This window comes from Babjeviella inositovora (assembly GCF_001661335.1).
Source record: "Babjeviella inositovora NRRL Y-12698 unplaced genomic scaffold BABINscaffold_1, whole genome shotgun sequence".
Classification (NCBI taxonomy): Eukaryota; Fungi; Ascomycota; class Pichiomycetes; order Serinales; genus Babjeviella; species Babjeviella inositovora.
Genome location: NW_017566838.1, coordinates 743,794 through 769,260, shown reverse-complemented (window position 1 = coordinate 769,260; position 25,467 = coordinate 743,794). Strand labels below are relative to the sequence as shown.

The following is a 25,467-nucleotide window of genomic DNA, read 5'->3' as shown; positions in this document are numbered from 1 at the left end:
TCTGCCGATTGTACCGGCGCATACGTCATGGTAAGGTACTCCGATGCTGCCATTTAGCGACTACGCGTAACGGCTTTCGGCGTCGAAGTCAACTCCGAAGGCGTAGGATATTCGTCTATATTCAGCGAGCAAAGTATACAGGACCACACAGGAGATACAACTTGGTATAATCATGCTGGCAGAAATTAGTCACTGACATCCACGTGTAAGGCATTAGCCACTCGTTCAAGTTTAGTATATTGATAGTATAATACCTGTTAATTTCCTTGGCAATCCTGATTTTGTGAGGTGCCTTATTGAAGCTCCATCAACCACGGCTGTCAGTTATTCAATCACTAGACTCCTCTTCTTTCATGAATTTTCAGTCTCTAAGATTCGAGCGTCCTTATACCGGGGGATCTGATATCGTCACGCTCTTCTCCCAATCAACGCTCTTTATCTGACGTCAAAATTGACTCTCCCAAATATGCACAACAAGTTCGAAATTTTCCGATATATTTTTCCTTGGGTCCATTTCTCAGTCTTGGCCAAGCAGAACCGTTACCACAGAATACAGTAAATGCATTTGCGGCAAGACTCAGTGGAGTTTAACGCACAGCTAGATTGGTCCTCTATTACCACCATTACATGTAATTGAAAACTCCCTGCAGAGGCGATCGCCAATATGTGTGGTGCTCATAACAGGGTTCGTTGAATATCTAATAACTCTTGGCAGTTTGCCCCGCAGCTTATGCTTGGCAGTCTAAAAGAGCTGCATAACCACGTGATTTATGCTGCATCCAGGTTTGTCACTGCTTTGTTTGTCCTAGCTACGAAGCGTTTTCGCACCTCTGAGCTACGTGCTTCAGTGGTTATGCACCAGTCGGACTTTGGTGCTGCAACAGCTCCTGATTCCTCAGACTATGGTGAACCCTGGAATGTTAATAGTAACCACATACACATAACAGCCGGAGCCGCAAACCGATTTGGCACATAGCTACCAGAGACTATCTCCAGGCTTTAGAAATAGATTAAAGCTGCCAAGCACCGTCTACAAGATAAACCCAACTTTCTGCCCATCGAGCTCACACCCTTTCTCCTCAAGTTGACTTTACGAACGTTGAATCACGTACATTCCAACCCAGGAATCCCTAGATCACGCTAGACCCAAAAGTGCTAATCCCACTAGGTCGCTTCAGATCCCATCGACAGGCATCGAACATAAAAAAAAACTCCGTCGCATCTACTTTAACGCCCGTTTGCCTCCCAAACTTCTACTCCGCCATGCCCACACGCTCTGTCGAACCTTCTCCTCTAACTGATGGCAAGGACATTAAGCGGCGTCAAAGGGTACCGGTTTCGTGCTCCGTCTGCCGCAAGAGAAAGTCCAAGTGTGACCGAGAACGGCCGTTCTGCGGGAACTGTCGCAAAAAGTCCATCACGCATCTCTGCCTGTTTGAAGACTCTCCCTGGACTCAGCGGGAAATGGTCCATACAATCGAACTTCCCGTACATAACGCCCTGGAAACCCATCATTCTGGACCGCCTCCCGAGAACTTTACCCTACCTCCAATAACCCCTCGCGTCATCGGACCAACTTCCCCACGTCCGCCACTAAACCATCCTATACCCTTTGGTAGCTTTGTTCCACAATCAAATTCCTCATTTGCCTTTACCGGGAGCTACAGTGAACCCCAACCACAGACCGGCCCGGTTGGATTCGTCCCTGACTTGAAACCCAACCTCAATGGACGAGGGGCTGCTGTCGATATGCCCACTCAGTCGGCTCTCAACTCCATCTTGGGGGCTCCCCCTCAACCACACCTCTACTCTATGCTGTTTAGCAGTGACCCGTCGGTCATACATTCCATGAATGACGCTGATAGGCCTGCAATCAAAGACGAGGCATTGATCAGAGAGAAGCAATTCCTGGAAAATAGAGAGGTTGGAAATTTTCCGAGCTATGAGAACGGCGAAGCTGGCTCTCACAAAGAGCATCGATTGCCCCACGAACACTTTTTCCGAGAGGTAAACCCTAGCCATTTACCCCTGGGAAACTCTGTGGGGACCAATCACTGCTCTGAAGCGCATAACCCGGCTGGCTACTATGCCTTCGACCCGTTTAGCGACACCAGAGACCTTTCCAAGATCCCTAATATCCCTCCTCCGTCCATTTCCTCTCCTAGTTTCTTCTCCAAATTTGTATACCCTCTCGATCCAAACACGCCGCCACTAGATTTTCATTCTACGCACACGTTGACGATGGAAGACGGAAGCATGGAAAACTTCGGACCACTTTCTCCCCTCTCGATGTATGTTCTGGACCGGAAGTTGTATTCTCTCATTGACTGGCTCTTTAATGACTTGCTCGTTAACGATCCGAGGTTTGCAGTCATCTGCAAAGGCAAGTTTTCTCGCTATAGACTCAAGAAATCCAGCTCAATGGAGAAAATCGGCAGTAAGACACGCCGCTCAAGACAAACTCAGTCCAAGAGTATCATCTCCCACTTGACCCAGGAGTTGCATACCGTTACCGATGCGGGGGAGTCGCAACCAACGTCTGTGTCTTCGGTCGACACAAATTCGCCTGGGTCAGTTACCTCTCCAATCGTTCCCGATCAGGACTTTGTGAATCGTACGATCTTGAACGTCTTGCCTGGTAAGAAACACCTATGGATGCATTTTTTCAACTTTTTCAAGAGGATCTATCCGCTCCTACCGATCATTGACGAAAATGAATTTGTGAAAGATCTCTCTAGAATTTTGGGGTTCTTGGATATTAAAGACGATGTTATCACTGTATTACACACCGAGTCGCTTAATGACTATGCCACATTGGGAATTTTCCTCCTCGTGGTGTTCTTTTCCAGCGCGTATAACCCAGAGCCAAGCACTATTCAGACTTCGCCCAGTTCATCTACTCCACCCCGTCTTGATATGACGACCCTCAAGGTAGTCGATCAGACCGCATTACTAGTAACTGCTGAGCACTGTCTTTCCCAAGTTCGATCCAGAAAGTCCCCCTCGATCCCGATTTTCCAGTTCCATCTCTTGTTCTCTATCTACTTCCATATAGAGGGGGAAACCCAATCCGGAGACAGGCTAAACCCCATGCCCGATTCTCTCTTGGTGCCCAATCTTTTGCAGATGGCATTCAGTTTAGGGTTGCACAGGGATCCCACCTTTTTTCCGCGGCAGTACGAAAATATGTCGCCTGAGTTTGTCCAGCTCTGGAGGCGATTGTGGTACACAATCGCCAATTTGGAGGCGTATAGTTCGATTGGCGAAGGGTACCCATCAATGGTGGGAACGATTAACTCGTTTGATACCAAGTTACCAGACTGGAATCTTAATGACATGGAACGGGAAATTAACGTTTCATATAAAGATGCACTGGAAGCCCTCGAGCACCTATATGACCTAAGTGCGATGGTGCACAACTTGCGCCGTAAACCCCAGATATGTGAATTTATTGAGGTCTTGAACAAGCTTGATAGGCATTTGTTCCACAAGGTTGGAAACCCTGCATTGTCGATCTTGTCAATAATGGATGAAAACAGCGACCCGGCGTACTGCTTCCGCAAGTCCACGATGTATCGCCGATTTGTGAGCATCCAGGGCTACATGGTGGACATATGTTACCAGATCTTTCTTCACTTTGAAAACAATGGCGATATGGTGTGGGCGGGTTATTACTGGAAGAAATTGCTTGTGTTGGCTCTTGGGCTTTTCCTGATCTGTTCCCCCATCTTTCATGATCCTGCTTTGTACTTTGGTCGGCTGTTCGATCTCTCTATATCGTTCAAAACCCTCAACGGTTTATGGAAGAGTAGCAAGGTGTTTTCAGGTATTATTCTGCGGTGTATCATCTACAAGCTGGCGTTGAAGAAGCACGGGAATACCGATATGGAAAAGCTTAAACTGGTGGAAGTATTGTTTAAGGTGGTGCACGAGTTTTGGGATCGTTCGACGGGCACTGGCACTATTAATGCCGAGTCGTTCAATAGATGGGGGAGAAAACGAGCACTTTGTTTGCTCATCACCCGTATTGTGACCCGCGAGTTGTACCATGAGTTTGCCAAGGCTGATTTACAGAGTTATGATCCGGCGATCATAGCCAAGAGCCCGGATTCCACGGAAGAAATGGAGAAAAACACGTTGTTCGAGCTTCCGACGGCTGACGTTAATGAATTTGTTACTCTAGTAACATCATACACTCATCTTGGTTCCACCATTCATGCCAAAGTAAGCAAAGACATTCCCACAACTCCATTGCTGCTGGGTAATGATACCATCAGTATACCCATGGTAAGGGATGAAGAGAAGCCAGTGGAAGAAGCCAAACAAAAATTTATGGTATTGGAGGACAATGAGTTGCTGGGTTTGATCAACTTAGAAGAATTAACCAGTTTCTTTTCTCTATCTAATACGTTAGATCACTGGTACCTGGGAGACTTTCAGTTTTAGAGACCTAGGGGGTGATGTATATTGGATAGCTTATACAAGTTACTAATACTGGTGAATCTATTGAATTAGTTAGATTTTGGGTATACCTATATATCCCACGGATAATGTGCGCGGTTCTGGGAAATACTTTGAGAGAAAAAAATTGGACACGATGGTCTACTGAAACACGCTGTTTCGTGATTCAGAAAATAGGTTTGCTCCATAAATAGTACTAGTTCGGGGGTTAGATTTCAAACGCCAATCCCAGTGTAATGAGTGTCATGGTCATCGAAGGAGTCAAACGTGACTGGAATATGGCAGGTTGAAGTCTCATGTGCTTTTTGTTCAGTGGTACTAGTACCGACTTTTGTGGTGCTTCCTTCTTGCCTTCCAGGTGACAAATAGGGTTTAACTGAAAATAAACTGTCAGCGGAACTTCAAGCTCAACCCCGTGATCCCGGTTAAATTGCGTAGACCAATCTCAGAGCCCGTATAGCCTTACAAACTATTTTCATTTAAACGTAATTTCTTCTCCGCTAAGGCGGGGAGGTATGTGTGATTCTATATATACAGGGGATAGAGCCGAGCGGACTACCATCTTTCGTTCTTCTTCATCTTGGCCAACTGTTGATCCAAATCGGTACCGACATCAAACTTTGTGCCTCTAACAAAGTAGAGCTTACTCTTTTTATTTCTGAAACGGTGGTTTCTGGTAACAACCTCGACTCTCTCGACGCTTGGGTTGAAAAGCGGAATTCTGGACTCAACCCCCAACTTGGTAATGTTGTTTCTCAACAAAAGACTAGTATCGGTACGGGATCTACTGATCCCCATAAGCAAACCAGTAAACCCTCTCTTTCTGTTCTTGAACTTGACGGTGATAACGTCACCGGCTCTAATGTGGTCGGGGTCGGAGGCATCGATAAGCTTGCGCTTCATCCCGGTAGGATCGAGGATAGCGTACTGATGGTGGTAGACTGCATCCATAACTGGCTTGCCTTCGCGTAACTTTACCAATGGCTCGTAAACTGGGATGATCTTGCCGGCTAAGAAAAGGTTAATATCACGTCGCTGAGTGCTTCGTCGAGGTGTACATACTGGTCTTTGTGAAAGAACGGACCTGCTGGGAAGCGTCGAAAAACGCCCTGGTGGTATTTTGAAGACCCTTGACAGAGGTGGCAATGGTTCTAGATAAGCCGAACATGTTGTGTGGTGAGTAGTTTATTAACCTGTCTGGTTGGTACTTTTTCACTAATCGGTTTTGATGTAGGCCGAATTTTTCAGAAACATGTTGGGACTGAGTATTACGCTTGTGTGTAGTTTTAGAACCGCGTGGGCGGTGATGTTGGAAGGCCAACATGAGTAAATAGTTGGATTATTATGTTAGAGTATAACTGATTATTACGGCTTTTTGAGACTATCATAACAGATTTTCATATTAAATGGTGGAAATGTGGATAGTGGAAATGAGGATAGTGGCATACAACAAAGTTCAAGCGCTCTGCGTTAGTCGTTTCTACACCTTTTATCAGCATCCTCTTTAAAGCACCGGGTTTTTATCGTATTAACTATTGAGTAGGCTTGGAATGATTTAGTAAAAAATACCCGCTTGCACCGATCAAAAGGATACCGATTCCCTTTCTAGTTTTTAGCTCTACCGGCTTACGAAAATTAATGCAAAAATATTATACTGTACACTTGGTGGATCCATAGTCCGCGAAACGGCTCTATCCCCTTCCTTAGAAGCGGATTTTTCTGGGTCTGGCCATGTACCGGGAGTCATTGGCCACAACTTTACCTCTCTTCTTCATCAACTCCTTCTTTCTCTTAATATAGTCCTTTCTGGTTTCGTTCTCTTTGATTTGCTTCTTGGACAACTTTCTCGTGGTTTCCGGCGCGTCCATGGTGACATTCTCCAAGTTGATGTTCCTCTCGGAGCGGCCCGCAGTCAACACCAAGTAATACTTCTTGTTCTTCTTGGACTCTGGGTCATCGAGAACACAACCACCAGAGAACCCAGCGATTTTGGCAGCCCCCAAAATGTTTTCCGTTTGCAGGTCGTTCAGGGGATAAAACTGTGCACAGAATTTCCCGCCTCTCTTCAATGAAGCAAACAAGGAATTGAAGAAACGCAACAAACGCTTCTTAGGATCGATACCGGACTGATCCGCGTTACACAACCACTGAATGGCGGAAATGGAAATGGCAGCGTCAAAAGTACCGGCTCTGAACGGAATCCCGTTACCAATGTCCGAGAGGAACAAGTCGCCTTCAACCTCTCTGTCAAGCCCTGTGGCCAACATAGATGGTGCAATATCCAACCCAGTCCAGAAATGGCCCTCTTCGGTCAAAATCTCCCCGGATAGCCCAGAACCGCACCCCACATCGAGAATGTAGTGGGGGAAGTCCTCTAAGTTGAGCAACTCCAAGGCTCTGAAGGTCATCTTGGCCTGGATGTGCTGCACACGCGTGGACGTGGTGTACTTTTGAGACTCAGAGTCGTTGTAAAAAATTTCTGCCGGGGCGATTTCTTCTGGACGGGACATTTTGCGTGAGTGGTGATGGTTGGAATGGTTCAAAGCCAATGCCCTGAAAAAAATTTATATGCATATAGAAAAAAAAAGAAACTGTCACGTGCTCGACGATAAGCCGTGCGGCGCGAGTGGCTAGGAGATATGTGATACGCTGACCTCATTCTTCGGGATTTTTACAGCCAACCACATAATTTGGATCAAATGTCTTGGCTATGGCAAGTTATCAAATTTTCTAACTTGGCTTAACCACATTTAACCACTGTTATAAAGTGCGGTCCCATGTAGTGCGAGCTCACTGCGTTTTGTAACCTGCAGCGCTCATGTCACAAAGCGACCCCCCACACCACCTCCGACCACCTGCATTATATAAGCTCAATTTAAGATAGATAGCTTTTATATTTATTTTATTCGGTATTGGTTGGAGTTACCTATCTATCCATCTTTGCTGATACCTTTGCTATATCATGGTGGCTTTGAAATATGTGCCGCTTATTGCCGCATTTCCGATCGTTCTCCACGCCGAGAAATTCTTTGTCAGATTAAAATCCCCTGAGGTCAGTATGGAGACCTTTTTGCGGTCGGACGAACTTGTTCGCATAGCAAACCATGCCAAGCCATTTATCGAACAATCTTTCGCCTTTGGAGACTTTGCAGCCTTTGTCGGTGACTTCTCCAAGGACATGTTAAAGCACTTGTCTCAGTCGAAACTAGTATGTAAGGAGGAAAAGAGTATACGTAAAGGTGGGATTGTTTTCTGAGATTTATCTCTATCCCGGATGTCTAGACCTTATTTTGCATTGGCCCGGAACCATCGCACCAAACCCGTACCTTTCAATACTCTATTTGTTTCAAATACTAACTCCCCCAGGTTCTTGATATCACCCCGGACATTATCATAAAAGCGATGGATGACGTTGAAACACAGAGTCCTGCTCCCAGACATTTGGCCCGTCTCTCCCAGCTCGACAGACTTCCGCCACCAGGAGCCTATCAATCCTTAGACTACTTCTACGACTCTAGCAACACTGGTGAAGGTGTCTACGCGTACGTCATTGATAGTGGGGTCAGGGTAGACCACCCAGAATTCGAGGGCCGCGCAGTGTTCGGTAAGGATTTTACAGGCGAGGGATCAGGTGACTTTAACGGCCATGGAACTCACGTAGCAGGCATCATCGGCTCCAAGACCTACGGCGTGGCGAAGGACATCACCATTGTCGACGTCAAGGCCCTTGATTTCCGCGGCTCGGGCAGCCTTTCCGGTGTGGTCGGAGCACTTGAGTACGCCGTTAACCACCGCCTCACACATGGTAACCGTGGGGTGGCTAATCTTTCGCTTGGCGCTGCTCGCAACAGCGTCTTGAACCTGGCCATCAAGGCCGCATATGAATCGGGGCTAGTCATCATTGCGGCCGCAGGAAACTCCAACATTGACGCATGCATCACCAGCCCCGGGGGTCTGTCGCATGCGCTCACGGTGGGTGCGATTGACGACAAGTCCGACCAGCTTGCCAGTTTCACTAACTGGGGGAGCTGTGTGGATGTGTTTGCCAGCGGGGTATACGTGTACAGTTTGAGCAACCTGGATGTGAAGAAACTGGTGGCATTATCTGGCACCTCCATGGCGTCGCCTGTGGTTGCGGGGCTCGCAGGCACACTCTTGGGCGCAGGGGTGGCTCCAGAGGATATTAAACAGACGGTAGTGGATCTTTCGAGTGAAGGCTACATTAGCCGTAGGAGCGTCCTCTTGAGACCGTTCACACCCAATAGAATCGCATTTAATAGAGTCACTGAGGAGCACAGCGACTCAGCAGGCGACTCAGAAGGCGAAGAGTAGGCAAATAGACGGTACATCTGTATCATATGTAGATAGTCTGCAACTGGAATGTTCAGCTGTGAATATATCTCCTTTCAAGAAGTCAGGAGCATACAGACTTGTAAATCCGATTTGCCGTCTATCCACTGTATTGGTCTTCACCTATCTTGGCATTCTAATCAACCCTCCAGAAGGGCTTAAGTATTGTTTGCTCAGTGGCCCATGCAAATCGAAGTGTCTGGGCAGAAGACGGACAATCAGCAGTCTCCTTTGTATCCCAGCGATTCAGCATTCAACAACCCTTGAAGCTTATTGGAGAGGGTATCGTTGAACATTTTGGCAAAGCCAGGAGAAACTCTCATCATGAGGGCCTCGAAGGTTTCATAGCTGGCATTCGTAACCTCTGATCCAAGGGGATTGTCGTCCTGAGACATAATTGACCATCCAGCGGTGGAAACGTATATCATAACATTGAGATTCTCCAAGGTGACACCTTTTAAGAACTGCAGGTTGGTTGACCTACGTCTTGTAATGCCGTAGAAGTCGAGGGGTATAACTGGGGTAGGTGCTGCGGGCACTAAGGACTTGAAAAAGGACTCATACTCGCGTTTAGCAGTAGTTAGTTCTTCGGTTACTAGACATGGATCCATAATGACTCTGATTGTATAGTGATTAGGTAAAAGAGAGTGTATAAGCTAGCCTGTGCGTCTATATGGCTCGAGAAACTCGCTGAGTCGAAAGTTCGCGATTACAGGCTCCTACAATTTCTCCACGCACTACGCCATTCATTGGTAAAATAACGCAGTTTAGTAAATAGAAAGTAGCGCCGTTACAGTGGACTGTTTAATTAATCAAGGGTATGTGAGTTGTTTGACCAGACTTAATACTGCATAAATAAATAAAAATCTCAAGTACACAAGCACTCCGTGATAACCTTCAGATTCTGACATAAGCGATGCACTCCTCCAACGGTTCATTATTGATTTTTCATTAGCTATTCTATATGATCATAGCACTATGAGAAAGGTTAATACGATTATCTTAGAACTTGAGTCCTTGATTTCTCCCACCACCGGGTTTTATAATAATTCGAGTCTTCACCAGGGGGGCTTTGCTAGACCAAACCTCTTGTAGAGAGGTCCGCCCAACCCGATCTAGAGCCAGCCTCGGCCCTTTGTCTCAAGCATGCACTGGAGTTTAAAAACCCTTAATAATAAATTTGTAGTGGGATCCATCTAGCATACTCTACGAACCTTAAAAACAAAACATAAATTAAAAGCAAATAAAAAAAATAACGTAGCTAGATTATATACACGGACTCCATCCCGAGAACTCACCCACTACTGTAATTGCTTGAGAATCTTGGCCTTGTCTTCGGTCGAAAGCAAGGCAACAAGCTCGGCAATCCCGTCGACAGCATTAGTACGATCGCTTCTAATGATGGTGGCGAGGTTCTGGCGCACAGCGTCGCCCTTCAACCTCTCCACGGCAGCATCCAACTGCACGTGGCTCTCTTCAATCCAGGTGGCCACCACTCTGTCATCTTCGGTGTCCACACTTGCCGGGTACCAGGATTTCAATCTGGATACAGCCTCCAACCTCGAAGCATTCGGCAACTCCTTGACAATACGTTTGAGCAAGTATTCCTCATTCAATCTACGGCGAACACGCCAGAAGAAGAAACGACGGGCGCTGGCAAACTCCAATTCCTTGGAGATCACCCCCTTAGCCAACATTCTGTCAGATCTGTCGTGCAAGTCGGCAAACTGGACGGAAACCTGGGAGTAAATTGGTAACAAAGCATGTTCACGGGCAGCCAACTTGGCAGCAACGGCGGAGTGCTCCTCAGTTGACAACGACGCATCGGCCACTTGAGCCTTCAAAGCCCCGTAGGTCTTGTCCAATCTTGCCATGGTGGCCAACAACTTGTCTCTTTTATATTTAATACCAACCATCCCTTCCGGCTCCAAAACACCGGCACGGGACTCGATATCGGCATACATCTCCATCATTTCTGGGTTGATGGTTGGGTCCACAACGACCCAAGAGCCACCTCTCAATTCACCGGTTGGTGGAATGTAGATGAAGATTGGCTGCTTGTAGTCAACCAAAGCATCAACAATAAAGGAACCATACTTTAAAACCTCGTTGTACATGTCTCTCTGGCCACCAGAGAACCCTCTCCAATTGGCCAAGATCATCAATGGGAGTTCTTCACCGTGGTTGAAATCGTTGATCGCCTGGGCGGTCTTGAAGGCGGAGTTAGGGTACCACACCTGTCCGGCCTCTTGCACCATCATCTCGGTGGAGTCTGGATTAGCAGGGTCAGCAGGACACAAGTTCTCAACCATTCTAGTTTCAACACCGATGACCCCGAGTGGGATACCACCAAGGCGGGCTCTACCAACAACAACACCCCTGGCCCAGCCAGACAAAGTCTCCTGGAAGGAGTCCTTGTCGAACAAACCAGACTCAAAGGTCCCGTCATCCAAGGTTCTACCCGCAATCATCCATCTGACGTCATATGGCGCGTTCCTGGTTGGAGCATAGTCAACGTCTCTGTCCCAAGAGTCCTGGGACTCCAAGATAGGAACTGGCATGTTTCTCTTCGCTGGAATGTAAGACATCCACTCCATGATCTTTTCAACACCGGCAAGGTCATCAGAGGCAGTAAGGTGGGAAACACCATTACGGTACATGATCTGGGTACCACCAAGCTGCAAGTTGGAGGAGTAGACCTCTCTCCCGAGCAACTTGTTGATGGCCGGAGCACCGGTCAAGATGATTGGCTGGCCCTCAATCTGAATAGCTCTTTGGCCCAAACGGACCAAGTAGGCGCCAATACCGACAGATCTGCAGGTAACGAGAGTGATGGTAAAGATGTCTTTGTAGGCACGAGAAGTGGCACCGGCGATCAAACCGGAACCCTTAAGACACTCGACACCGAGACCGTCCTCAGAACCAATGATGGCCTTGATAACATGTCTTTCTTCACCACCTTCAACAATTCTCTCGGTGGATACAGCGGCAGCCTTACCATTCTTCTCCAACTGAGCCTTCCCTTCGCTGGACAAGTACAAGTACTCGAACCCCTTCTCCTGGTCAGCCGCATCCTTCCAGGCAACCTGGTAGAGCGGGAGGAGCTCCTCGGCAACACCGATACGGGCCCCAGAATTGGCGGAGAGGTAGATACGTGGAATACCCTGGGCTCTGGCAAACTCTGTGACCTTGTTGAAGTACTCGTCTTCCTGTGGGCCAAAAGAACCGATCTTGAACGTGATGTCGTTGGCGACAATGATGAATTGACGGCCACGTGGGTACTCTGGGGTCTTGGCCGTGGCCTTGAACCCAACCATACCGGTAGCGTTGGCACCAGGCTCACGGGAAATCTCGGTCAACTCACCGGCATCATCAACAATCAATTCGTTGTAGGTGAAAACGTCGGCTGGAGCCTTCTGTTCGTGCTTCTTCCACTGGGAAAGGGTAGCCTGGCGGAACAACTCTGGGAAGTCATACACGTAAGTGGTACCCATAACGTGAGCCTTGTAGCGCTTTGGCTGCAACCATTCCTTTGCTGGGTATGGGGTGGAGATGGCTCTCAAGTGCATGGCACCCGGGTTACCAATGGACTTGAAGACCCACTCGCCCTGGGCGTTCTTGGCCTCCATGTACATGTCACTCTTCACGACGTAGCCGGAAACGTTGTTGATGATGGCACGGAGTGGGAAAGGAACCCCAGACTTAGGGTCAGTGCACATGATTCGAATCTCGGCACCAGCGATACGCAATCTCCACAATCGGCGACCGAATCTCTCCAAGAACCCACCAAAGGCGGCTTCAACGTCCTCTGGAAGAATGTTGAACACGGCAGAAAAGTTGATGAAGATGTGGTTCAAATCGGAGTTGGAAGTGTCGATAACCTCCAAAGCGTCAAGGATATCAGACATCAAACGGTTGGCCTCAGAGGTTAAATACTCGGCAGTGGTAATGTCGTCCCGAATACGGCCGGTGCGCACAATCCCTCTGGTGAAGAAACGCTTATCAACATCGGAGTTCTTGCCAATGGCCTCGTACACATGAATGTTGCGGTTCTCAGTGAAGATTGGCTTGATGTTGAAGTTGGAGAGTCTTCCAAGCTCTAACTGGAACGCCAAAGCCGGTTCGATGTGACGAATGGCCATGTCTTCCAGGTAGGATGGACCTCTAAAGGTGAAATAGCGTGGGTAGCTACCGACGTTGTTACCAAGCACAAAGGTGATACGGCGAATGGAGGTAGCCACCAAGTCGTCCATGAGGTCTTCCAAGATCTCCTGGATTCTGGCCAAGACTTCTTCTTCGCCAGAGTAGCCGTCAATGTTGTTGATGATGACGTTGCAAACATTGGCAAGACTAGCAACTGGGATCTGGTTGCGGTTAGGAGCCGGCCCGTTGAGAGACAAGCCGGCGTCCTTGCGTGGAAGAAGCTCCAACGCGGCGGAAAGGCGGTCATCCACATCGTCGAGGTGCTGGGCCGGCACGAGAATACCGGTCCGGAGAATGTCGGTGTCGGAGTTACCAACAAAGGACATGTCAGAAACAGACATAACCCTCTCTAGGGTGTTTGGACGGGCGTTCTTCACTTGTGGAACGGCGTTGAAGGCAGCGGATGTCAAAGACGGCAACTGGAATTTCCATTCGACAATTGGGAGGTCGGAGGTGCTATGGTACTTGACCTCGCAGAGGTTGTAGGCACGGTAAGAACGACGGATGTAGACCTCGGCCGCGGCCGTGGCAACCCATTGGTCTTTACTTACCAAGAACTGGGACAAGACGTCAAACACGGTGTACTTGGAATCGATAACATCGTGGAGGACATCCAACTGCGGGGTACGGTGGTCGCGGCCGATCTCACCATAAGAGGACTCAAGCACAGAAGACTTGAGAATGTGCTCCAACTGGTCGGAACGCTCCTTAATGGACGGAAGCGCGCACTGGATCATGATCTCACGTGCCTTGAGAGTGACCTTGGCAGAAGAGCGGGATTCGAGGTCAACAATAGCCTTGAGGGCTTGACCAAAGACGCCGATGATGGCTGATGAGTTCTGGAACTGCTCCTGGTAGAGATCCAAGATGGCAATGATCAAGTTGTTCTTGGCGCCGACACGGGAGTGGGACAAAACAGTGCGGAGAACAACGTTCAAGTCGGACTTGTTGGCATCACGAAGCTGCAAGACCACGTCCTCTTCACGGATGTTGTGGCCAGCGAAGAGCAGCTCGACACGGGTATATTCGGTCAACAAGCCGGCAAATACGGCGTATTCGTGGTGGGATACACCTTCAGAGTAGCGAGTGGCAATGTCGAACAATGGAGCGGCCACCTGCTCGAATAACGGGTCGGCATCCGGGGTCTTGGCGAATTTCTGGAGCTGCTTCAAGATGGTGCGAGCTGGAAACTCAGCCTGACGTTCGTGGGAACGGGACACCAAAGACCTCAAGGACTCATCGAGCTTGGCGTCTAAACGGGAGTGGAGGGCGGAAACCTCGAGGTTCCATTCAGAGTACGGCAACTCAGGGTCACGCAAGACCTGGATCAAGCTGGTTAAGGTGGCGTTCATGACAACCTGGTTGTCGAAACCGGAAAGAATGTTCCGGAGAGTGGACAACAAGGAGACAAACTTGTGTACCGGCTTGGTACCCTTAACGGTAGGGGAGCCCAAGTCGGGCATGGTGCCCTGGAACGGAAGGGCGTGCTTGACCTTCGACGGGTCGTCCAAAGCCAAGATGGCAAGAATGTCACCGGCATTGACGGTGGAACCAGGCTGCTTCAAGAACTGGACGTTACCGTTCTCCTGACACAACAACGGCATGCACATCTTCATGACCTCAACCTCGGCGAACGGCAGGCCCGCGACAACGTGCTCGCCATTCTCGACCAAGTACTTGACAAGCTTACCCGGCGATGGGGTTCTCAACTGGGTGGGGTCGTTCTCTACTTCCAACAAACAGGTCTTGGAGTCCACAGACAAACGGGTGGCAGAGACCTCCTCCTTCCAGTAGACAGAGTGGGACTTACCACCGAGAGCAAGCAAAAGACCACCGTCAGACAACGGACGGACACCAACCTCGCACTTGGAACCGTTGAGGAACAAGGTGTAGGTGTCGATGCCAGACTTGGCAGCGGTGAACTTGTACTTGTAACCCTCATAGATAAAATCAACTGGGTAGATGGTCTTCAATAACTCCTTACCTGGCACCTGACCCTTCTCGAGAGAGGCGAGATACTCGGTCTTGTCGGCTTCGGACTGGATGTGGGCCTTGGTGACGGCACCACAGACAATCGCAATGTTAGGGTCGGGGCGCTCGGCGGTGAGCTTCTGGGTGATGAGCTCATCCAACCAGCCGGTGGTGATGGTGTTGTCTTCGAAATCAGGGGTCTCCAAAAGCTTGATAAGGTACTCAACGGTGGTGCGGAAGTCACCACGAATCGATAACTCTTTCAAGGCGACAACCATGTGCTTACGCGAGGCCTGACGATTCTCACCGAACGCAAAGATATGGCCAAACTGAGAGTCAGAGAAGGAGTGGATGGACGACTGGTTGGCCACGGAGAAGTAGCCCCACACGTTGGAGGATGAACGGAAGTTCAATTCATTAAGCGTACCACCGGAAGGCTTGAACCCGGCACCCGGGTCTTCGGAAGTGATTCGACAAGCGGTAGTATGGCCCTTAGGAACCGGGCGACGCTGGGTCTTCAAGGCGTCTTCGGTCTTGAACTCAAAGTCGATCTCGGTGGTAGTGTGTGGGTCCACACCGTACATCAAACGGATGTCCTTGACACGGTGCATTGGAATACCCATCGCGATCTGCAACTGGGCGGAAGGAAGGTTGACACCGGTAACCATTTCAGTGGTTGGATGCTCGACCTGCAATCTGGGGTTGAGCTCCAAGAAGTAGAACTTGTTATCAGAGTGGGAGTACAAGTACTCGACAGTACCGGCAGAGACGTAGCCCACAAGCTGGCCCAATCTGACGGCAGCGTTCTCCATCAAGTGGAAGGTGGCCTGGTCCGCAATAGTGACAGGGGCCTCCTCGATGATCTTCTGGTGGCGACGCTGCACGGAACAATCACGGCCGAAAAGAGAAATATTGGTACCGTACTGATCGGCAAGAAGCTGCACCTCTAAGTGACGGGCGTCTCCGGCGAGCTTCATGATGAAGATAGGAGAACCAGGGATCTCGTTGGCAGCCTGGAGGTACAAGGAGTGGAAGTCCTCCTCGCGGGTGACCTTACGGATACCCTTACCACCACCACCCTCAGACGCCTTGATCATGACTGGGAATCCGATGGCCTTGGCCTTGACAAGACCATCATCTGGCCCGGTGCAACAGCCCTTCTGGTAAATGTCGTCGTCGACAGACACGAGGCCGGTTTCGGCATCGACATGAACGGTGTCCACACCGGTGCCGGACCACGGAATACACGGAACCTTGGCGTGCTGGGCCACAATGGTGGAGGAGATCTTGTCGCCAAGAGATCTCATGGCCGAACCTGGAGGCCCAATGAACAAGATCTTCTCCAGAGAGGCGGCGAGCATTTCCGGAAGCAAGGGGTTCTCGGAGGCGTGACCCCAACCGGCCCACACGGCGTGGACCTTGGTTCTCTCGGCAATATCCACAATCAACTCGACGTTGGCGTAGTTGTTGTTGTTGGTGCCACCCGGAACTTCGACGTACTGGTCAGCCATACGGATGTACTCGGCGTTGGACTCGAGGTCCTCTGGGGTGGCCATAACGACGAAGGTGATGGCTTTTTCGTCGCCAAAGGTCTCGTACGACCACTTGCGGACGGAACGGATCTCTTTCACAGCGGCGATACCGTTGTTGGCGATCAACACCTTGGTGATGACGGTGTGCCCACCATGGGAGGCAACAAAGTCTTTCACGGGGCCGGCCTCAGCAACCGCGAGGGTGTTCAACCCCACGTAGTGAGGTGGTAGTGATTTATGGAGGGATGTGTAATCGGTCATACTATGGACAGCGCGTCTGGAATGGGGATAAATAAGGTATCGGAACGGGTTTAGGGAGGGGGAAAAATGCTTGCTAAAGGTGTTAGTGAGTGGTCTGAGTAACGCAATTGCACTCATAAACAAAACAAGACACAAGCAGGGGCAGCCATATACGAGAGTTCGGGCTGGTTTTTTGGAGTTTGTCGTCTTATCCACAATCCTGCGGCTGCCGTTTTCCAGCTGTCGAGCGAACCTTAAATTTTGAGCCGCCGAGTTTTTTTCGTTGGGCCTCACGGTTTGTGCAGGAACAGCAGAGAAACTGAAAACAAGGGCGTTTTTCAAACTGGGATATTACAAAACAGAAATTTTCCGAGTTGGCTTATGGAGTTGTTGAAGTTGCTGAATGAGCGACAAAAGACGCCGTGGTATTTTAAGGGAGGCCGTGTCATGTTTCGTTATGGGTGGGGGTTAGCGTATACGTACCTTGTATTAACGTGGCGACCAATGGCAGAAAGTAAAATGCCAAACGAATTAAACAGGGACAAAACTATTGTATAAGGATGAAGATAAGACTGCTTCAGGGGGGGGATAAAACAAAGTCAGAAATATGCCAGATTCACGATTGCAAACGGGCGAGCGTGTCGCCAGAGTATATATACTGGCGGCTGACATCGCCGCAAGTTATGGGGGAAGTACCATGCAGGACTACTAATATGCAGGCGGAATCAAATCGCATCGCCAATGCCTCAGGCCGTGCCGCACCGCCTAGCAAGTGCGAAAAAAATTGGGCCAACATTTTGACTGTCGCTATGCAGGATAGAGGATACATTGAATGCAAGAAAGGTAGAGCACCGCAGATCCTGCATGCTGCCATCTAGGTTGGTGTTATGGTTAACTTTGGTATATCCCGAATACATAATTTTCGTTACGTAATATATGGTTCACAAGAAGAAAACTGGGATTACTCGACAGATTTGTGTTGGGATAGGTAAAGGCTATTGGAGACAAGGGTTTTTTTTACTGGGCTCCTCAAACCCTAATTCCAATGGTATGACGCCCTGCTATCTCCGGCCCGTAAGCTTTAAGTAGTCGGTATATTGTATGCACCGTGGGGTTAAAAGGAGCTTCGATGAATAAAGGCGATTGAGCTTGCCCAGAATGATTCTCGGTAATCATATAAGAGGTATCCGATCCTCTGAAATATGTTCTCCTAGAAAAATGCTGTGAATCTGCTTTTTAGGGCTCCTACGGGGGTTTATGTTGGCCATTCCCCCCAAGGATGGTATTCCCAGAGGCTGCATGTTGTTTACGAAATCCTGCACAGAACCTCGACCCTAATCTTGCCTTCCGTTGTTGGGCACTGGAAAATGTATTTTCCATGCTGAGCTTCGAAAACCTTAACGAGTAGAGGAGACCAGCGAGATACAAGTTAAGGATATTTGTTACGGCTCTTATTTTCAATGGTTAGCTGTTGAACCTTAAACGACACAGGGATTTAGGGGACATTAAGCCTAGGCGACCCAGGAGTATACATTGGCATATAGATAGAAACATGTATACGTTGGGTAGTTTATGCGTTTCGGTGTTACATACCTCGGCGGGTCAAATTACCTATCCCACACAGTCAAAACCTGCGAAGGTGGTTAATTGCCACTGCTATGCTGTTGGTTCAGGAGTATCGTAACGTTGATGGCAGCTACCGCGGACATACATAACGTACCGCGACTCGGAGGCAGATATTTAGTGTTTGCATATTATAGGGGAAACCTAGACTGGGATTGTTATTTCAAGTGTTGGAGTGGCTCTATAGAGATTATTCGAACCCTTGGTCTTTTTTTAACGTCTATACTCTATGGTGTATATACATCATTGGTTATATACAGCGATATCGATAACCGTGTATGAGCTTTCCAATATAAGTTACAGTTAGGTATATAGCTATTTTAGCAGCAACTATTTCTAGTTTTAAATTTTCTGAGATTTAATAATAGTTATAGAGAATGCAATATAAAAGCATATTTAATGTAAAATCTTTCGGGAAGAAACCTACTATTGTGTACATGGCTACCGATGTGGTTATCCGATATGTATATATGTACATACACATGTGTATGCATCCTTAATATTAAATTTTACAGTTATGCACGTAACCGCTGTAAAAGCTTTACTGAACTGGTGAAATGTCATACCTGTACATTTGAATTTTTAGCCCGACGAAAAGTATAACCTGCCGGTTAAATGACTGTTAAGTCTGACAATTATTTCATAACCTTAGGTATTGTACCATAAAAGCGCCTTATTCAGATACAATCGAACCTTCATTTGCTAGTGAAAATTCTACTTCCCCGCAAAATGTATTCCGTGAATCAAGGAACCAGTTACTTATCTGAATAGATACACCACACTATTGTCGCAAACTCAAAGTAAAAAAAAAAAAAATGCATGACTCCGCTACTTAATATTTATCCCATAGAAAATACCAGAAATATTGTTATTTTTCCACTTTTTGGCGGTTTGTGGAGTTGACGCGCGTACGCTAGCCGCCTACACAAATGTAAGCGTTTCATGCATTAGCCGCCCGCAAAACACCTCCATCGATTCAATTTAGATGGATAAATGAATTCCACAAAATACTGAATTGTCCCTTCTATACACTTCCCAGTGCTTCCTTTACAACCGATATAACAAAACACGGAACACCCCGGATTGAAGATCGCTAGGAATGGTTTCCCTCCTTCGCCACCACGTCGTCGCCGACGATAGTAGCGCTTCCTTGTATTCAGCTTCTGAGAAAGACGGTGAAAGCGCCAACTTTGAAGCCGATGACCAATCAAACCGTCGCATTGGAGTTGGAAAGTCCCCCCTTTTGCGTACGACCTACCCTTTGTGTGACAAAGAAACGTGTGTACTAACCCGTATTTAGCCCCTTTTATGGATCCCCATTGCACCGCTTTCAATTCGGTCTATACGGATAAAACGGCTATGCCAGTGAGCGGGTTTCGTACGCCATACTTGACCTCTGGAAGGTGGAATGATGCCGGGAGGTTAGGTGACATGTACGGGATCACGAAGCTCGACAAGGAGGTTTCTGCGGATGGTCCATTCGCCGATGGCGGCTGTGACATTTTTGACGACCCTTACGACCCATACCCTTCGTGGAACTTGGCCGATGAGGTCCCCGTCACGCGTTCCGATATCGAATCCGTCTTTCTCCAATTAACGCACATTTTTGGCTTCCAGATGGACAACACGAGAAATATGTTTGATCACTTTTTGAGGTTGTTGGATTCCAGAAGTTCCCGCATGAGTGCTCACCAGGCCTTGCGTTCGTTGCATGCCGACTACATCGGCGGCTTGAACGCCAACTTCAAGAAATGGTATTTTGCCGCCCAGTTGGATGTAGACGACACCATCGGTTACGCCAATGCCAAGGAGACGGGGGCCCCCAAGGATGTTTTCGGTATTCGATCCGCCGGGTTCGACGAAGGCTTTTCGATGGATAAGACCGAAATTCTCTGGAACAAGAACATGGCCGGCTTACTCCCAGCCGACTGTGTGACCCAAGTCGCGTTGTACTTGTTGTGCTGGGGAGAGGCTAATAATGTCAGATTCATGCCAGAATGTCTCTGTTTCATTTTTAAGTGCTGCAATGATTACTTCTACTCACTCGACTTGTCACAAGCCGAAGCCTTGCCCCAGTGCACCCCGAGCTTTCTCGACCATGCCATCACGCCGTTGTACGAGTTCTACCGTGACCAGTCATACGAGTTGGTGAACGGCGTGTATCGCAACCGCCCAAAAGACCACAAGAATGTGATTGGCTACGACGATATGAACCAACTATTCTGGTACAGAAAGGGGTTAGAGCGGTTATACTTGAAAGACCAGAAAGTACAACTAATGTCTTTGGCACCACACGAACGGTATTCACAGCTCAGCAACTTGAATTGGAAGAAGGCGTTTTACAAGACGTACAGCGAGAAACGCAGCTGGTTCCACGCCCTTGTTAACTTCAACCGTATCTGGATCATCCACGTCTCCGTCTTCTGGTACTATACGTCGCTCAACGCTCCGACGCTCTATGTGTCAAACTACCAGCAGTCATTGAACACCCAGCCCACAGTCCAAGCCAAGTTATCAGCCATGTCTCTTGCCGGAGCTATTGCTTCCCTCATTAACATATTTGCCACGTTCTTTGAGTACTCTTTTGTCCCACGAAAATGGACCGGGGCACAGGGTTTGGTGAAGCGGGTTGTTCTCTTAGTGTTGGTGTTTTTGCTCAACCTCCTCCCATCCATATATCTTTTGTTTCTCACACCGTTGAGGTCGGAAACCAGTCATGGCTTGGCAATTTCCATTTCCCAGTTTGTGTTCTCGATTCTCACCACCATCTACTTCTCCATCACCCCACTCAGTGACTTGTTTGGTGGGCATCGCGGGTCGTCATCTCGGAAGTATCTCCCAAACAAGACCTTCACTGCTTCCTTTTCCAAGTTGAACCTGAAGGACAAGCTTGCTTCATGTGGGCTTTGGATTGCCGTTTTCACCGCCAAGTTCCTCGAGTCGTACGTGTTTCTCACGCTTTCGTTCAGAGATCCCATTCGGGAGTTGAGTATCATGCAAATGCGGCGGTGTGTCGGGGAGCTGTTTTTTGGAGATGCGCTTTGCCGCTACCAGCCAGTGATTCTTCTCGCCTTGATGGCCTTGACCGATTTGGTATTGTTCTTCCTTGACACATACTTGTGGTATATTGTCTGGAACACCATCTTTTCAGTCTGTCGGTCGTTCTACATCGGAGTGTCGATTTGGACCCCCTGGAGAAACATATTCTCGCGATTGCCAAAGCGAATCTTCTCCAAGGTCATCGCTACGAGCGATCGAAACGTCAAGGCCAAGGTGTTGGTGTCCCAAATCTGGAACTCGGTTATCATCTCCATGTATCGTGAACATTTACTATCCATGGAGATGGTGCAGCGGCTAATCTACCATCAGACGATCACTCCGGGGGTGGAAGGGGGAGTAATTTTGAAGGAACCCACGTTCTTTGTGTCGCAGGAAGACCAGTCACTCCAATCGTCATTATTTGAGTCCATCGGAGAAGCCCAGAGACGAATCACGTTCTTTGCTCAATCGCTCTCCACTCCCATGCCCGAGGCGCTACCAACCGAGCAAATGCCAACCTTTACCGTTTTGATTCCCCACTACAGCGAAAAGATCACCTTGTCCTTGAGGGAAATCATCAAGGAAGAAGACCAGTACAGTAGTGTGACCCTTTTGGAATACTTGAAGCAGCTTCACCCCGTAGAGTGGGAGAATTTTGTCAGTGACACTAAGCTGTTGGCCCAGGAGAGCTTCCAATCTCCAGGTACATACGAAGAACTTGGCATCAAGGAAAAGCAGGATGATTTGCCGTTCTACAGCGTGGGGTTCAAAGTGGCCACTCCAGAATATGTCTTGAGAACTCGTATTTGGGCCTCGTTGAGATCGCAAACGTTGTATAGGACCATCTCGGGCTTCATGAATCACTCACGTGCGATCAAATTGCTTTTTGATGTGGAGAACCCTGACATCGGAGACTTTGGAGGAAGCGAACAGAGGAAGCTCGAGGAGGCGTCGATCATGGCGCTAAGGAAGTTTCGATTAATCGTTTCGATGCAGAGAATGAGCGACTTCACGACCGAAGAAGAGGAGAGCAAAGAGTTTTTGTTGAGAGCCTACCCTGAGTTGCAGCTTGCCTTCATTGAGAAGGAAGTATCTTTGGAAACGGGCGAAACCACGTACCACTCTTCGCTCGTGGACGGTAGCTGTGAGATTTTAGGAAACGGTAAGCGAAAGCTGAAGTACCGTATCCGGTTGTCAGGGAACCCGATTCTCGGTGATGGTAAGTCGGACAACCAGAACCACGCGATCATCTTCTGTCGCGGTGAATACATACAGTTGGTTGACGCTAACCAGGACAACTACTTGGAGGAATGCTTAAAGATCAGAAGTCTCTTGGCCGAGTTTGAGGAAATGAGCATCCCTGATGATTTATACGACCCCGAAAATAGCTCTACTTCGTATACCACCCCCGTGGCCATCATCGGTACCCGAGAATACATCTTCTCTGAGAACATTGGAATTCTCGGAGACGTCGCAGCAGGAAAGGAACAGACATTCGGTACGTTGTTTGCCAGAACCTTGGCCCAAATTGGAGGTAAATTACACTACGGCCATCCGGATTTTTTGAACAGTATCTTCATGAATACTAGAGGGGGGGTTTCCAAGGCTCAAAAGGGATTACATCTCAATGAGGACATTTACGCGGGAATGAACGTACTACTTAGGGGTGGAAGGATCAAGCATTGCGAATATATCCAATGTGGTAAAGGGCGAGATCTTGGGTTTGGGTCTATTTTGAACTTTACCACAAAGATTGGCGCGGGTATGGGAGAGCAAATGCTCTCCCGGGAATACTTCTACTTGGGAACGCAGCTTCCACTTGATCGGTTCCTTTCTTTCTATTATGCGCACCCTGGCTTCCATTTGAACAATGTGTTCATAATTTTGTCAGTGAAGTTACTCTTGGTGGTGTGCGTAAATCTTGCAGTGTTGACCAAGGACTCGGTAATCTGTGAGTATGATCGCAACAAGCCCATTACCGACCCCCACCGACCTCCAGGCTGTTACAATTTGATCCCGATTGTGGAGTGGTTTGAGAGGTGCATTCTCTCCATCTTTATCGTTTTTGCGATTTCCTTTGTGCCTCTATGTGTCCAGGAAGTCATGGAGCGGGGTGTCTGGCGAGCGTTGTCGAGACTCGGTAAACACTTTGCATCGTGCTCGCCGTTGTTTGAAGTTTTTGTTTGCAAAATCTATGCCACCTCCTTGCTCAATGATTTGGCAGTTGGAGGTGCTAGGTATATTGCCACGGGCAGAGGGTTTGCCACGGTTCGAGTCCCGTTTTCGGTGCTATATTCGAGATTTTCCTCGGAGAGCATGCATTTTGGCGCTATCGCCTTTCTCATGATCGTCTTTTGCTCACTTTCTATGTGGAAATTGTCATTACTCTACCTATGGATAACAATCATTGCTCTTTTGATCTGTCCCTTCCTTTACAACCCAAATCAGTTTTCCTGGAACGAATTCTTCATCGACTATAAACATTTCTTGGTGTGGTTGGCGAGTGGGAACACCAGCATACGGAAGAGCAGCTGGATCTCTTATGTTCGTTCCGTCCGAACCCAAATCACGGGATCCAAAAGAAAGCAACTAGGAAAGCCAGGAGATAATTTGGCATCAGACTTTAGAAAGCCCTCAGCCGTCAGCCTCTTGGTTTCCGATCTCGGGCCCCACGCCATCACCACTAGCTTGGTGATTATCGCTTATTTGTTTTCAAACTCTCAAAATGAGGTGCGGAATGCAGACCGGGCAAACTCCATCATGCGCTTAGCTTTCGTGTCGGTGGGGCCGATTATTGTGAACATGTCGTTCTTGGTGGTTTTATTTGTCGTATCGTGTGTCTTGGGGCCCTTGGTATCCGTCTGCTATCCTCATTTCCCCTCTACCATTGCTTATATTGCCCATGGTATTTCAATCTTGAATCACGTCTTTTTTTTCGAGCTATTATGGCTCTTTCAGCGCTGGAACATTTCTCGCACAATTCTTGGTCTATGCGCCTCGATTATGGTCCAGGGGTTTCTCTTTAAAGCAACCAGTGCCTTGTTCTTGACCCGGGAGTTCACTCACGACCGGTCCAATCGTGCATGGTGGTCTGGTAAATGGGTCACGGCAAATCTCGGGTGGAATATTCTAACCCAGCCACTCAGAGAGTACTTGTGTAAGATCATCGAACTCAGCTTGTTCACCAGCGATTTCTTCTTGACCCATTGTGTTTTGTTTGTTCAGCTCCCCATCTTGTTTATTCCGTGCATTGACAGATGGCATTCGTTGATGTTGTTCTGGTTAAAGCCGGGTAGGCAGATAAGACCGCGGGTCTTTTCCTCGAAACAAAGAAGATCTCGTAGAACCACGGTACAGATATACTCCTTGATCTACCTCTGCGCATTGATGGCTTTTATAATGGTTTTTGCGGGGCCAAAGGTAATGACCCATTTTGAGGTGGTTGACTTTGAGCTGCTCCTTCCGGATCTTTTAGTCCCACTTATGCAACCACCAGAGTTGCTGAGCGACAAGAAGGGACTCCACGCTACCCATCTCAATACGTTCAAGGCCCGTTTGCGTATGGAATAGGCACGTCCTACCTTAATGATCTAGATGTTGCTGTCCATAACAAGCCTTTTTTTATTCTAATATATCCCCGATAAATGTATCTAACTGCTAAATTCCCTCCAGGTTTGAAGGACAGTACCAGCTAGAGTATCCTCACTTTTTCGTATAGCTTCAAGTACTCTGCCTATCTTCTCCAGGGAGCAGAATGATGCACTAAGTTCAAACCGCTTGCACTGTGCCATTGTCTGCAACAAGCCTAACGCTCTGTGCTCGGCATTCAGGACCCTTTCAATGGTGGTGGGGTCGAGGATCGCAGAGAGGGAGAAGTCGATAAAATCAGAGTCGATACCACCAACGCTGAAAAGCCCTCTGTAAACCTCAGGAGGTATGCTCAACACATATTCGTACGCTTTTTGCCTCTGGTGCTCAGGAATCTTGTTGAGGGACTGCAAAAAGTACACGGTCGGGGTCGCAGGAAATTCCAGGCCGAGGCTGTGCG

The 25,467-nt window shown here is 48.3% G+C and overlaps 8 protein-coding genes across 8 annotated transcripts; 4 read left to right on the top strand and 4 right to left on the bottom strand.

Moving 5' to 3' along the window:
• Window positions 1-1,263: 1,263 nt before the first annotated feature.
• On the top strand, window positions 1,264-4,446 carry BABINDRAFT_173378 (uncharacterized protein; the record flags this gene model as incomplete). Its single annotated transcript, XM_019130941.1, has 1 exon — window positions 1,264-4,446. One exon carries the CDS (start codon window positions 1,264-1,266, stop codon window positions 4,444-4,446), a length of 3,183 nt encoding a protein of 1,060 aa, XP_018987808.1.
• Window positions 4,447-5,016: 570 nt separating this feature from the next.
• On the bottom strand, window positions 5,017-5,629 carry BABINDRAFT_5440 (mitochondrial 54S ribosomal protein bL19m; the record flags this gene model as incomplete). Its single annotated transcript, XM_019132216.1, has 2 exons — window positions 5,017-5,471; window positions 5,524-5,629. The coding sequence occupies 2 exons, from the start codon at window positions 5,627-5,629 to the stop codon at window positions 5,017-5,019; spliced, it is 561 nt and encodes a 186-aa protein (XP_018987807.1).
• A 105-nt stretch (window positions 5,630-5,734) lies between these two features.
• BUD23 (18S rRNA (guanine1575-N7)-methyltransferase) lies at window positions 5,735-7,197 on the bottom strand. The gene has a single exon (XM_019132594.1). It carries the CDS (start codon window positions 6,969-6,971, stop codon window positions 6,165-6,167), a length of 807 nt encoding a protein of 268 aa, XP_018987806.1. The 5' UTR covers window positions 6,972-7,197; the 3' UTR covers window positions 5,735-6,164.
• Window positions 7,198-7,423: 226 nt separating this feature from the next.
• On the top strand, window positions 7,424-8,793 carry BABINDRAFT_31173 (S8 family peptidase; the record flags this gene model as incomplete). The annotated part of the gene is made up of 2 exons (XM_019131526.1): window positions 7,424-7,669; window positions 7,828-8,793. The coding sequence occupies 2 exons, from the start codon at window positions 7,424-7,426 to the stop codon at window positions 8,791-8,793; spliced, it is 1,212 nt and encodes a 403-aa protein (XP_018987805.1).
• Window positions 8,794-9,029: 236 nt separating this feature from the next.
• On the bottom strand, window positions 9,030-9,422 carry BABINDRAFT_5437 (uncharacterized protein; the record flags this gene model as incomplete). The annotated part of the gene is made up of 1 exon (XM_019132215.1): window positions 9,030-9,422. The coding sequence occupies one exon, from the start codon at window positions 9,420-9,422 to the stop codon at window positions 9,030-9,032; it is 393 nt and encodes a 130-aa protein (XP_018987804.1).
• Window positions 9,423-10,112: 690 nt separating this feature from the next.
• On the bottom strand, window positions 10,113-16,778 carry ACC1 (acetyl-CoA carboxylase; the record flags this gene model as incomplete). The annotated part of the gene is made up of 1 exon (XM_019131496.1): window positions 10,113-16,778. The coding sequence occupies one exon, from the start codon at window positions 16,776-16,778 to the stop codon at window positions 10,113-10,115; it is 6,666 nt and encodes a 2,221-aa protein (XP_018987803.1).
• A 640-nt stretch (window positions 16,779-17,418) lies between these two features.
• Window positions 17,419-17,665, top strand: BABINDRAFT_159057 (uncharacterized protein). The gene has a single exon (XM_019127439.1). The coding sequence runs from the start codon at window positions 17,471-17,473 to the stop codon at window positions 17,633-17,635; it is 165 nt and encodes a 54-aa protein (XP_018987802.1). The 5' UTR covers window positions 17,419-17,470; the 3' UTR covers window positions 17,636-17,665.
• Window positions 17,666-19,739: 2,074 nt separating this feature from the next.
• GSL2 (Gsl2p) lies at window positions 19,740-24,989 on the top strand (the record flags this gene model as incomplete). The annotated part of the gene is made up of 1 exon (XM_019131543.1): window positions 19,740-24,989. The coding sequence occupies one exon, from the start codon at window positions 19,740-19,742 to the stop codon at window positions 24,987-24,989; it is 5,250 nt and encodes a 1,749-aa protein (XP_018987801.1).
• Between the last annotated feature and the right edge of the window lie 478 nt (window positions 24,990-25,467).